Source organism: Oculina patagonica, unplaced genomic scaffold (assembly GCF_052425735.1).
Source record: "Oculina patagonica isolate OP01 unplaced genomic scaffold, crgOcupat unplaced456, whole genome shotgun sequence".
In the NCBI taxonomy this organism is placed as follows: domain Eukaryota; kingdom Metazoa; phylum Cnidaria; class Anthozoa; order Scleractinia; family Oculinidae; genus Oculina; species Oculina patagonica.
In genome coordinates this window covers 1-11490 of record NW_027558315.1, presented here as the reverse complement: position 1 = coordinate 11490, position 11490 = coordinate 1, and the positions used below count along the sequence as shown (strand labels likewise).

The window sequence follows — 11490 nt, the reverse complement described above, 5'->3', positions numbered from 1 at the left end:
AAAAAATGTTATTATAATCTATGGTGTAAAAAATGTTAAAATCTTATAATAATGTTTTGACTTGAGAGGCACTAAGTGCAGCATAGGATGCATCCCTTACAGCCGCTGTCCATTAAGGGAGTTATATCTTTTTTGCGAATACGGTTTGTGAAAGCCTGCAGAGTCTTGGCTGATCTGTCGTCGTAGCGGGCGCTTATTTACCCAATGTTTCCCAGTTTTGCCACACAGGAAGCATTGTTTCCAGCGTACTTTTGTTCCCTAGAAGCAAAATTTACTTCTGTTATACACGAAAGAAACATTTCTTGTTTCTGCGCGACATAGAAGGCAAAAAAAGGAAACAATTATGGACACATGTTTCCAGAATGTTTCTGAAACATGTTTCCTCGTTTTGCTGGGCCTTTAGATAAAATGACGAAATTCAGTGGAATTTACGACAGTGACATGCAAATCCATTCGAAATTAAAATTGTGACATGACAAATAAATTCAAACGGGCGGAACACATTAACATAAAGTTAGCATACCTACCGCTAACCCAACACAACCTAGTTATTGTGCAACGTACATCGTCGCTGCAAACATGTCCTTGCTCTGTTTTCTTGTGTGTGTACACATTGTGAGTTTGTACGCCGCAAGTAAGTTGAACAGCTAACTTAATCCAATCATTATTTTTGCTACTCCTTACATTAAGAGCTCATGCATGTCGGAATATTTCTTCTTCTTTTTTTTTTTTCAGGTGCTGATGCTAGCGTCCCCAATGTGCAGGTTCTAAAAATGTCGGTGGTCGTCGAAGGTCGAGAAGATATCGAGCTCGATCTAACTGGTGTGTATCAAAATTTAGTTGAACTTCAGCTTATCATCAAAATCTAGTCGTTTTGTTTACCTTTTCCATGTTGCAACAACTTTGGAATTTTACCTTGTTTACTCGATGTTTGTTCGGGCATGTTCAACTTTATAAAGGGTGGTTTTCACTAGTTCTTGAAAACGCAGACCCTCACACACCCGAAAAACTCAGACCCTCTGGGTGTCTCGAAAACTCAAACCCGAAAAATTTAGACCCGATTGCTGCAAACCGACTTCCATTGCTACAATGGCATAGCCGGAACCAATGTGACCCGGATTCGATTTCCGGACCCGACGTTATGTGCTCCGAGGGTTTTTCTCCAGGTTCTCCGGTTTTCCTCCCTCCACGAAAACCAACATTTTTTAAATTCCAATTTGATGTGGAAACAGTAAATGAAGAGCCACTACGTGGATATGCCATTGTAAATTTCCATTATTTATTTATTTATTTATTTATTTATTTATTTATTTATTTATTTATTTATTTATTTATTTATTTATTTATTTATTTATCTAGGGGCAACCGCACAAACAAGATAGTGACAATCATTTTTGTGATTTTCGTGGTCGGTTATAACATTTAACATTATTTCGCTGTTATTGGCTCTCCGAGATCATCCGTTTATATATATATATTACATGTAGTTAGAAAATACTATGAACGCCACATCCATGAAAGAGGAAAAGTAGAGCGGTACTACTTCTTCGGGGAGTGTCACAGAGACAATACAGAGGGGGATATCCTCTTTGAGACGTGTGCCCGTGTAAATGTCATATTTTGAAAGAAACATCTTCACACTGATAATGGATACGGAGTGTCCGAAACATGTCTTTGAAATTTAGAAGTGTGTTTATTTTTCCAAGTGTTAAATTTCGCTTATATTTTTTGATATATTAAAACTTATATATCAAACAACGTAGCTCCTGGCTTTCTAGTAAGCAAAGGAATCAAATTGTCTACAATTTTTGCTGAACGCACACACTTGGGACTTTTGCCCAACAAAATTAAGATAAAGATATACGAACGAAAATTTCGCTCGCATAGCTTGATTTCTCGGTGGTGTTTTTTTTCTACACTACAAGCGTTCCAATTCTATTGACATCAGCGGTTGAAGTCTCACTGAAATAGCCGGCGTTCGATCTCAACATACTGAAATATCAAAATTTACTGTTGCGTTTGTTCAACGGCTGTTCCGAAAACGCGGAGTGCGGAGTGCGGAGTGCGGAGTGCGGAGTGCGGAGTGCGGAGTGCGGAGTACGGAGTGCGGAGTCCGAAAATGCGGAGTCTGTAAAAATAAAAATAAAAAAAATAAAATAAAAATAAAATAAAAAAAAGTGTGATAAAAAAGTTAAAATAAAATGAAAAATATATAAATATTAAACTAAATATTAAAAAAATAATACACATTTTTGCACAGCTTCGCCCGAAGCAGTGAAGCGGATCGTTCAGACCGCGGCCATTTCTTTCTTCAAAAATGACTGCAGTTCACGTTTCACGAAATATTAACAAACAGTATTTCCAATTTTTTGGAATCACTACTCGTAAACTTCAAATAACTTTAGTTTCTTTTTTACCAAAGAGCCTAAAGCCATGTTGCTTCGCCTGGCTTTCCACGAATACACAGTAAACTCTCTAAAAGAACCATCAGCAACGTGGCACTTTTCAACTCCGCCTTTTATGCTAGACGAAGTTCAAATTAAAGAAAAATGTACAACAACGATACGCTACTCCGCAGCACTTAATAAAAAAAGCAAACAATAAATAAATAAAAATTTCCCCAAAAGTCATTTAACCGCCTTTGTGCCGTGGATATCTACATCCATCTGTGGACATGTCATTTTTGGTTGAAATCATTTTTTCAGTGCAAGAATACTAATTCTTTTGATTGTAAGTTCTTTTCGCTGGGAACTCGGAACCTGGGAACCGTTTATTTCAGGTGTCATGGAAACACGTCTGTGTCAAGGACAATCGTGATAACTGGTAATGGTTATGTCAAGCTTGCAATAGCTTTTGCTTTTCACTACAAATGACACATCTGTTGCTGAAAAGTAACATTGTATATTTTGATACGGGTTAGATGTACACTGTCTCGGTTCGTTGTTTACACAAAAAACGCTTTCATTCTCGTGTGTTTCCATACATAGTGCATGGAAAATTCCCAAACTATGAACAAAAAGACAAAACAATAACGGCAACTTATTGTCTGGAGATAGAAATGTCTTAAGTAAAAAACGCAACCGTTTAACGCGGCTAACTGTTTCTTGTCAACAACAATCAATTGTCGCAAGTTAAACATGCTACTGATAAGAAAGAAACAAGAAATATCCACTTCATACATTATCCCTTCCACTTAGTGCACAGAAATGGTAAATTGTACATAAAGCTGGCAATGCAGGCATTCTCATTTTTTTTTATTTTTTTACAGACTCCGCATTTTCGGACTCCGCACTCCGCACTCCGCACTCCGCACTCCGCACTCCGCACTCCGCACTCCGCGTTTTCGGAACAGCCTTTGTTCAACCTTTAAACTTTAAATAAAACGGCTTACTGACTTTTTAAAAAAAACTGACAAATGAGAAAAAAAAAGAATAATTATAGCTTCCGTTTGGATTTGAACCAACGACCAAGGCATACACAAGTTCTGTAGAAGTGTTCTCTACCAACTGAGCTATCGTAACTTTGTATAGTACAGAATGTTTTGTTTTGTATATTTTAATATTATATTTGGACGCGCTTTAAAAAAAATACATGTTTAATTACTCGGTTATGAGTAAGCAAAACCCTAAAAAACGCTTTGTTTTAGATTGTCGTACAGAGATAATTTCCACCAAATTTTTACTCTGCATGTCGCAATAATATTCAAGCTTAGGAAATGATTTAAATATATGCAGTTACAGAGCAATGTATGGCACGTTGCACAGAATTGCTAATTTCTTGACTCTTGAAAGATCCACACCAAAAACCAAAATTAAGGGATCGTACAGAGAAACTTCATGCCAGATTTTAGACTGAAAGGTGCAATATTCGATCCGTAGAATTATTTAATCACAAAGATGATTTACATAATTACAGAGCAATGTATAGGAACATCATAGAATCGCAAATTTCTCAACTCTTGAAAGATTTTTATCAAAAACAAAAATGTAGGGTTATTAAGAGTCGTACAGAGATACTTCATGCCAGATTTTACACTGAAAGGTGCAATATTCGATCCGTAGAATTATTTAATCACAAAGATGATTTACATAATTACAGAGCAATGTATAGGAACATCATAGAATCGCAAATTTCTCAACTCTTGAAAGATTTTTATCAAAAACAAAAATGTAGGGTTATTAAAAGTCGTACAGAGATACTTCATGCCAAATTTTAGACTGAAAGGTGTAATAGTCGAGCCGTAGAATTATTTAATGGCATTTATTTAATTTTTACAGAGCAATGTATGGGCACGTTGAATAGAATTGCTAATTTCTCGGCACTCGAAACATTTTCATCCAAAACAAAAATGTAGGGTTATAAAGAGTCATACAGAGATACTTCATGCCAAATTTAAGACTGAAAGGTGCAATATTCGAGCCGTAGAATTATTTAATGGCATTTATTTAATTTTTACAGAGCAATGTATGGGCACGTTGAACAGAATTGCTAATTTCTCGGCACTCGAAAAATTTTCATCCAAAACAAAAATGTAGGGTTATAAAGAGTCATACAGAGATACTTCATGCCAAATTTTAGACCGAAAGGTGTAATATTCGAGCCGTAGAATTATTTAATCGACTTAATTATTTAATTATATTTATTTTATATCTTGTTTGTGTAATTATTTATTTATTTATCATTCATTCATTTATTTAACAGGAGATCTGAGTGCTCTTAAATACAAATCTTTCACTATCAAGGAAGGGACATCTTATAGAATTAAAATAACGTTTAAGGTAAATGCAGTCTGACTCATCAGTACTTGATGGTATGTGATATAATTAAGCCTTTGTTTCCCATTTGTTTATTGTAAATAAGAAAGGAAAGTTGACTTTGCATTTAGCCTTTAATTTGAGATTATATGAGAACATTACACAGACGATCGCTAACGTCTGCGGCGATTGGGGCGATCACGATCACTTGGATCGCCCGTGTTCTATCCTTCTAGCTTCTCTTTCCCTTCTTCTCCGCGGAAAAACTGTAATAACTGAGAAGATAGAAGACCACAAATTTTGCTCTTTCATTAGAGGCTGTCATTGTGTTGGGTCAATTTAGAATAACAGTCATGAGAACAACAGTAACCTGTTAAAATTTCACTCAAATTCTCATTTACCCCGCCTGAAAAAAGACTTTATTATTGTCTCTAGTGTCAATGTGATAATCTTATGCGGTTGCTTAAACTTTGTTACTGTTGTCTTTTTATTTAGGTTAACCATGAAATTGTGGCTGGTCTTCGCTATTTTCACGTAATCTACAGAAAAGGAATACGAGGTAAAACCAAAACAATCACTGTAAAAACTTGATATCGTTTGGGATGTGTAGTGACCTTAAATTGCTCGGTTCAGGCCTTTCCTGCCCATAGACCATTGTGACATTTGTTCTTGGGCAAGAGGCTTTATGCATCAGTAATTAATTTCAACAGTGTCCAACTCCCTCAAGGCACATAGCATTTTTTATGCCTATTAATGTTTATGATTTTGATATAAAGATGAGATGTTCAACATGACACGAGCATGGGACAAAGAAAAATTTGAGTCCCTGACGGGAATCGAACCCATGGCCTCCCAGTCACCGGTTGGGCGCTCTAACCAACTGAGCTACGAGAGACTCGTTGTGAGCTGGGCCATTTACAAGGTTGATATATGACACGCGTCTTGCACACTGCTGGGATCAGCAATGTCGAAATCACCAAGTTCGTAGTAAATAATAAAGATAGTAAAGTTACTTTTAATTGTATTTTCATTTTTGTAACAATCAAAGTGAAATTGTCTTTTCTCTTTTTGTTTTGTTCTGGTATCATCTCAGTTACGGAAACTTCCGGCGTTCCAGTTTTTAGTACTAGCCGGTCTAAACTAATATGACTTGTTATGTTTCAGTTGACAAGAGTTCCTTGATGGTGGGAAGCTATGGTCCAAAGACTGAACCTCAAGAGTACTTAACACCAGTTGAAGAGGCTCCCAAAGGGATGCTCGCTCGTGGCCACTACACATCAAAGAGCAAGTTTGTAGATGATGACAAGAACATCTATCTTGAATGGGAATGGGCATTTGACATTAAGAAAGACTGGGAGTAGCAACTTGTTTAGCACAATTGAAGATGTAGACAGTTAAATGTTTTCTGTAACTGTATTGTAGGAAACCAATCTTTTACGATTGATCGTGATGCTATGCAATGTCCCAAACATCACAATGTACGAAAACGGGAAGCTTTAAACAAATTTCTCTCAGCTATTACTATAAGAATGCTTTGAGACTTGAAAAGGAAATTTGCGTTGACATAGTGAAAGGCTCGCAGTTACTTCATTCTTTTAGTTTATATTATGGAATGATTCTGATCTTATTTTTAATGTAGAAATTTAATGCAGGATTAATATTAATGCAGGGTTTGAGATGTTTAATAAAAAGGCTTAAAGAGGCAATGTCAACTTCTGAGCATTCTTTATTTTTGAAGCAAATTTATGTAATGTAATCCAAGGCTTGTATGTCCTGTAAAGGAAAAGTAGGACTTGTGTCAGCACATCTGTTACCTGTATACGATATCCCTTCATCGTACATTAGAATAAGAAGCTTGCTACCTGATTTTGCAATTGATCGCAGCTCAAAAGCGATTTTGCTGTAAACCATCAAGGGCGCTGGGAACGAGAATGTAAGGCACGCATAGCGTACACATAAAATCTCACCTTTTCAGTTGCTCTTCATCCACGACTCCCCGTCAGCAAAGAAGCAGTTCCAGTCAGTGCTATCAGTGGGGCATGAGTAATCAGTGATAGTTTTAAACAGAGTACAGTACACTGTACCGACAAAGCTGTACAGACGAATAGCTTTGCAAGGCTTAAGATTATCGCATCTCTGTTGACAAGGGCGCCTGGCGTTGTCCAAGTCTCCATAGTAAGTGGTTTCTGAGCCCAGGTTGGTGCCGCTGATGAACTTAAATCCTACCACTTTGGTCCAGGAAGCTTAAATGACAACAAAATAATATTAGCGTTAGTGGTACCAAACATTATATGAGCCTGAAGTGTTGTCCTTCGGTTAATGAGGTCTGTAACCATCCTGTACCTGATTGAGTGGCAGGGCTAGACGGGAAAATGTTGGACTCTTGGCGTATGGACCGGGCGCAAGCGAGTTTTGCACAAAATGATCAATAGCCAAGTATTTCCCCGTTCCGACCCGGAGGTAGGTTCCCATGTTAAACGGGCGGGAATGCTGGTTAGAAAATTTGAATTAAGCTCCTAAAGAAGACCGAACCTGGGTGGCTTAAGCTGTAATTGACTGCTAAAAAAAACCATTCTAAAATAGAAACAAGAGCTCTTTGACTTTGACATCGATTGTTTTCATCCATGAAGAAAATTCAAGATTTCAGGCCTGATCCGAATGAAGACCATTCACAATGTGACGGCGTTTCCTTATTTCTTCGAATACAACCCTTAAAGATACCTTGATTGGTAAAAGCTTTGGCGTTCTATCCAGCTACCCTAAGAGTGAGACCGGGATTCACAATTTAATGCCTCAAACAAGACGATAAGAATCCCCGCCTCTTGGTGTCCGCCGGGACCAACCTACCCTGCGAGCAGGCTAGGACCGATCTAACTCGCTTTACTTATCAAGAATTTGGCAATAGCACTCTGAATTGCGTGTGCCTAAATGGATGTAGGCGGAAGGCTTTTACCGGCTCCAGTTTGCCCTTCTTAACCTCGCACGTCACATTGGTATTGTTTTCTATACATTTACTTAGGTAGTATGGTAAAACGCCGTATTTTGGATTTTCCATGTGGACATCCTTAGCCTTATGATTTGATATCAGATTGTGTCCTCTACACTCTGGTACTTTCTCAAATGAATTAATCAAGTGAAATTTTAAGGAATGGTTTCTAAAAAAAGTTGGCCCCAAATTAAAAAGTGTCTTGTCCGTTTTTAATGGGAGCAAAAATATAAACTTACGCAAATGCCATTGCCAATTAATAAAGTAATTTGTAATTCATTGCAAGATAATGACTAAAGATTATACGACTAGCAACATAAACAAAGAAATCAACTCGGAAATTAATGGCAATATATTTGCTTTTTTCCCTGGAATAAATGAAAAAATCTTAATTTGTGTATTTACTATATACACAGTTTGTCATTACAGAAAACAGTGTACTGTAAATAACTTTTTTAAAGGCTATAGTGTAGATTGGCCGAAAACTGAATGAAAAAAAACAATAGCTATTGGTTTTTTTGGCTATTTTATTTTACAAGTAAAACTAATAAAAAAGAACTGCGAAATTGTTTTACATTGTATATAAGTTCAGTTAAAGGCTCGGTTCTGAAACGGCAATGAAAAACGGGTTTGTTGGCTTTAAAGTTTAAATTTAACTAAATTATCAGAGAACCTGAGGACAAAATCAGCGTGAAATCACACTGTAACCCCCTCTAAGCCTCTTACCAGGAATTTGATATTACTCCTCAGGATTTATTCTCGAATTAATTTACTGTCTGGATGATGACGAAAAAAAACGCTGTTGTTTGGCAGGTTTGTGACCTACTCGAAGCCTACAAAATACATATTCGCTTAGATTCATGAACAATTCAATTATACTACAACCTTATTATGAGCCGCAAAAGAAAAAAATATTAACACACTTACCTTCAACAGTGAACATGGTGAACGAAGCCGAGAAAAACAGGACAAAAAGAATGAAAGCGCCAGCGTATCTCATATTAACGTTCCGGTGACTTTTTCGATGCTATTCAACGACGGCAAAATTAAATGTGTCATCAACGCGAGCAAACGACGTTTTAATTACTCTTAGCATGTTAATGTGAAACGGCCGCAATTTGTTGCTGTCAAGCGGAAATACGGACAAATCTATTGTCGTAACCGACAAAATTTGCTAAAATACAATGAAAGCTTTATCCGAAAAACAAATATCAGTAAAACTACTTCTACTTTCAAAAGTCGATGCGCGGAATTTTGAAATGACGCGATCTCACACATTGATAAAATGAGGAATAAATTTCTAGGATGCGTTCGTCTTAAGTGCAGTTTAGAGATTTCGCTTTATATCAAGATTTTAAGGATTAGCAATTGAGATGAGCTTACACGTAGTGTTAGTTCAAGCGAACAAGCTTGTTGTTTCAGGTGTATGGTTTGAAGTCACCTACTTTCCTACGCGAGGCTCGAATGTGCCTTTTTCGGTACCTGTCGAATGTGATCTTTTATTTTGCTTGGAAATCGAGAGATAAAGATATCACGTTTTTCAAGAAACGTGATTTATCTTATTTAGCTTTTTTCATTAGTTTTATGATTAATGGCTCTGACGACTCTGCCACGCCTTAAGGGGGAAATATACCCGATGGTGGTTTAATGGAAAAATCTTGTTCGCGTTTTAAGGAACCCCAAAACGCTCTCATTATCTCATATATCTATGTTAAACGGTGCTTTGTAATTTTTTGGGGGGATGTTCGAATAAGAAAGTTTTCTCGCAAAGGATAAGTAAAACTTTCAGAAAAAAGAGATGTTGGAGATTTATTGTTTTTAAAATTAATTTTTTTAGTTAAAAACTGGTAGACGCACACCAGACCGTCCCCTGACAACCTGGTGGTGTTTAATTTTTTTCTTCAATCCCTTATTTAAACCTTTTAAAATTTCGTTCAAATTCACGTATAATGCCCCCTTAAAGGAGTTACCAGAAAGTACGTACGTACATTAGGTGATCCCGACAAACGATTTTAAACCTAGCGGGTACTTTAATTAGGGATAATTTTTTTTAATGACATCGCTAAGTTCTAAAATTTTTCAACTGAAGTTTTAACTAGCTCATAACTGGTAGGGGATTGGTAAAGTAACTATTTTTAGTGACCTTGTAAGACCCCGCGGGCAACGATAATTATAAGTAAATCTAAATGGCAACAAGTAATTCTTTTACCACAGTTGGGTTTGTTGGCCTCCAACACAGACTTTCTTTGGCTGATCCTCCCCCACAGCATGTGACAAGCTCAAAGAATACATACGTAGGTAGATATGGATTAGAAAAATTGTTTACAAATGAAATCGTTTCCCTGGTTTCCGTTGTACATTTAGTATTAGAACCCCATAGTATCCGAGTGGTGGATTCTAATTGCAATAAAGGGATTCTCCAGACTAGCGACTATTACGGTTTCTTGTTAGAAATAAAAACCAAAAATATTATAACTTATCAAGCAAATGCATTGAAGTGCGTTCCGTAGTTTTTCAGATGTCATAGATTCCGTTTTCATCCTTGGTTATTTCATATTCTTTATATTATATATCAACAGTCGTCTAGCAAAACTGTTTACAAAACAAATTAGTTTAATACACGGAGGTTAACAGTACACCAGAATTCCATAACAGTTTCTAACAGTAATGTTTATTTTTTACATCATTTTCCTTCTTTATAAATATAGACGCATATCATTAATGCGTTGTCAATCTTTCTGTCCAAACTAGTTTCACGCAAGCAGGAGACTGTTATGCTTGACAAATTTCTAAAGGTTGACTGCAAAAGCTTATTGTGATAATTTTTCTAGGTCTGAGAACAACGAGATGGCCTTTTATTACAACCAATCAAAAATGCGTGTCAAGCTTCGTTAAGATTTACATAACGTAGTCGCTGGAAACTTCTGTCCAAACCTCCTTTACCAGCCTTATAGAGCTAGCGCTATAACATAGGGCAGCAGCGGTAAATTTATTTTCTGGTTTTCCAAGCACGGAGTTTCTGGACAAAGAAGCTTTCCAGTACTTCAGCACAGCGGTAGTAAGGGGAGTCACGCTGGTTGAAGTAGCGGCAGTTGTCGAAAATCTTGGTAATGTCACTGACAAAGAACTCCAGCGAAGAATAGGACTTGGAATTCATACGCTCCTCAATCATGGAAAAGTCTGGTGGCAGCAAAAAACGAAATAACATTAAACAGTTGACAAATAACGTACCTTATAGTACCACATGAAATTTTCGCGACAACTTACTTCGCGGAACTTAATTTTGAGAATTTGGAGAAGTTGTGAAACTTTTTTAAATGAAGAACCAACTTTTCTCTTTTCGCGATATCAAATCTCTTTTTTTGGGAAAAGGGAAAATTCGCGTGATAATTTAACTGAAAAATTAAATTCCAAGTGAATGTTGTTTTGGTTCGTTGTCATCGTCTTATAAGTTACACCTAAAGCTCCAAGATGGATTAGCATCTAGTTTTCTCTCAAGATAACAATACATAAACAAGCAAACAGGCTAAGAGAATTTAACAAATTCTCCTACCAAGTTTTAAGGTATGTTATCTGTCAACTGTTTTAATACCGTAATGATTCGATTTAGCGCCCTTCTTCCAATAAGCGCCCCCTTCCGAATAAGCGCCCCTATTCCAATAAGCGCCCCCATTCTAATAAGCGCCCCCATTCTAATAAGCGCCCCCATTCTAATAAGCGCCCCCATTCTTATACGCGCTCCTATTTTAA

General features: G+C 36.8%; 2 protein-coding genes across 2 annotated transcripts; one reads left to right on the top strand and one right to left on the bottom strand.

Moving 5' to 3' along the window:
* The first annotated feature begins 497 nt into the window (after positions 1–497).
* Positions 498–6466, top strand: LOC144640762 (rho GDP-dissociation inhibitor 1-like). The gene is made up of 5 exons (XM_078499839.1): positions 498–634; positions 736–822; positions 4702–4778; positions 5250–5313; positions 5919–6466. Exons 1-5 carry the CDS (start codon positions 580–582, stop codon positions 6113–6115), a joined length of 480 nt encoding a protein of 159 aa, XP_078355965.1. The 5' UTR covers positions 498–579; the 3' UTR covers positions 6116–6466.
* Positions 6401–8847, bottom strand: LOC144640763 (uncharacterized). The gene is made up of 3 exons (XM_078499840.1): positions 8668–8847; positions 6722–6997; positions 6401–6527 (listed from the first exon to the last, which is right to left on the bottom strand). Exons 1-2 carry the CDS (start codon positions 8738–8740, stop codon positions 6726–6728), a joined length of 345 nt encoding a protein of 114 aa, XP_078355966.1. The 5' UTR covers positions 8741–8847; the 3' UTR covers positions 6401–6527; positions 6722–6725.
* Between the last annotated feature and the right edge of the window lie 2643 nt (positions 8848–11490).

Coding starts and splice junctions, on each gene's coding strand:
- LOC144640762 (XM_078499839.1), top strand. CDS start 580: ATGTCCTTGCTCTGTTTTCTTGTGTGTGTACACATTGTGAGTTTGTAC. Junction 823..4,701: donor TATCGAGCTCGATCTAACTG/GTGTGTATCAAA, acceptor TTTATTTAACAG/GAGATCTGAGTGCTCTTAAA. Junction 4,779..5,249: donor GAATTAAAATAACGTTTAAG/GTAAATGCAGTC, acceptor CTTTTTATTTAG/GTTAACCATGAAATTGTGGC.
- LOC144640763 (XM_078499840.1), bottom strand. CDS start 8,740: ATGAGATACGCTGGCGCTTTCATTCTTTTTGTCCTGTTTTTCTCGGCT. Junction 6,998..8,667: donor CACCATGTTCACTGTTGAAG/GTAAGTGTGTTA, acceptor TTGTCATTTAAG/CTTCCTGGACCAAAGTGGTA.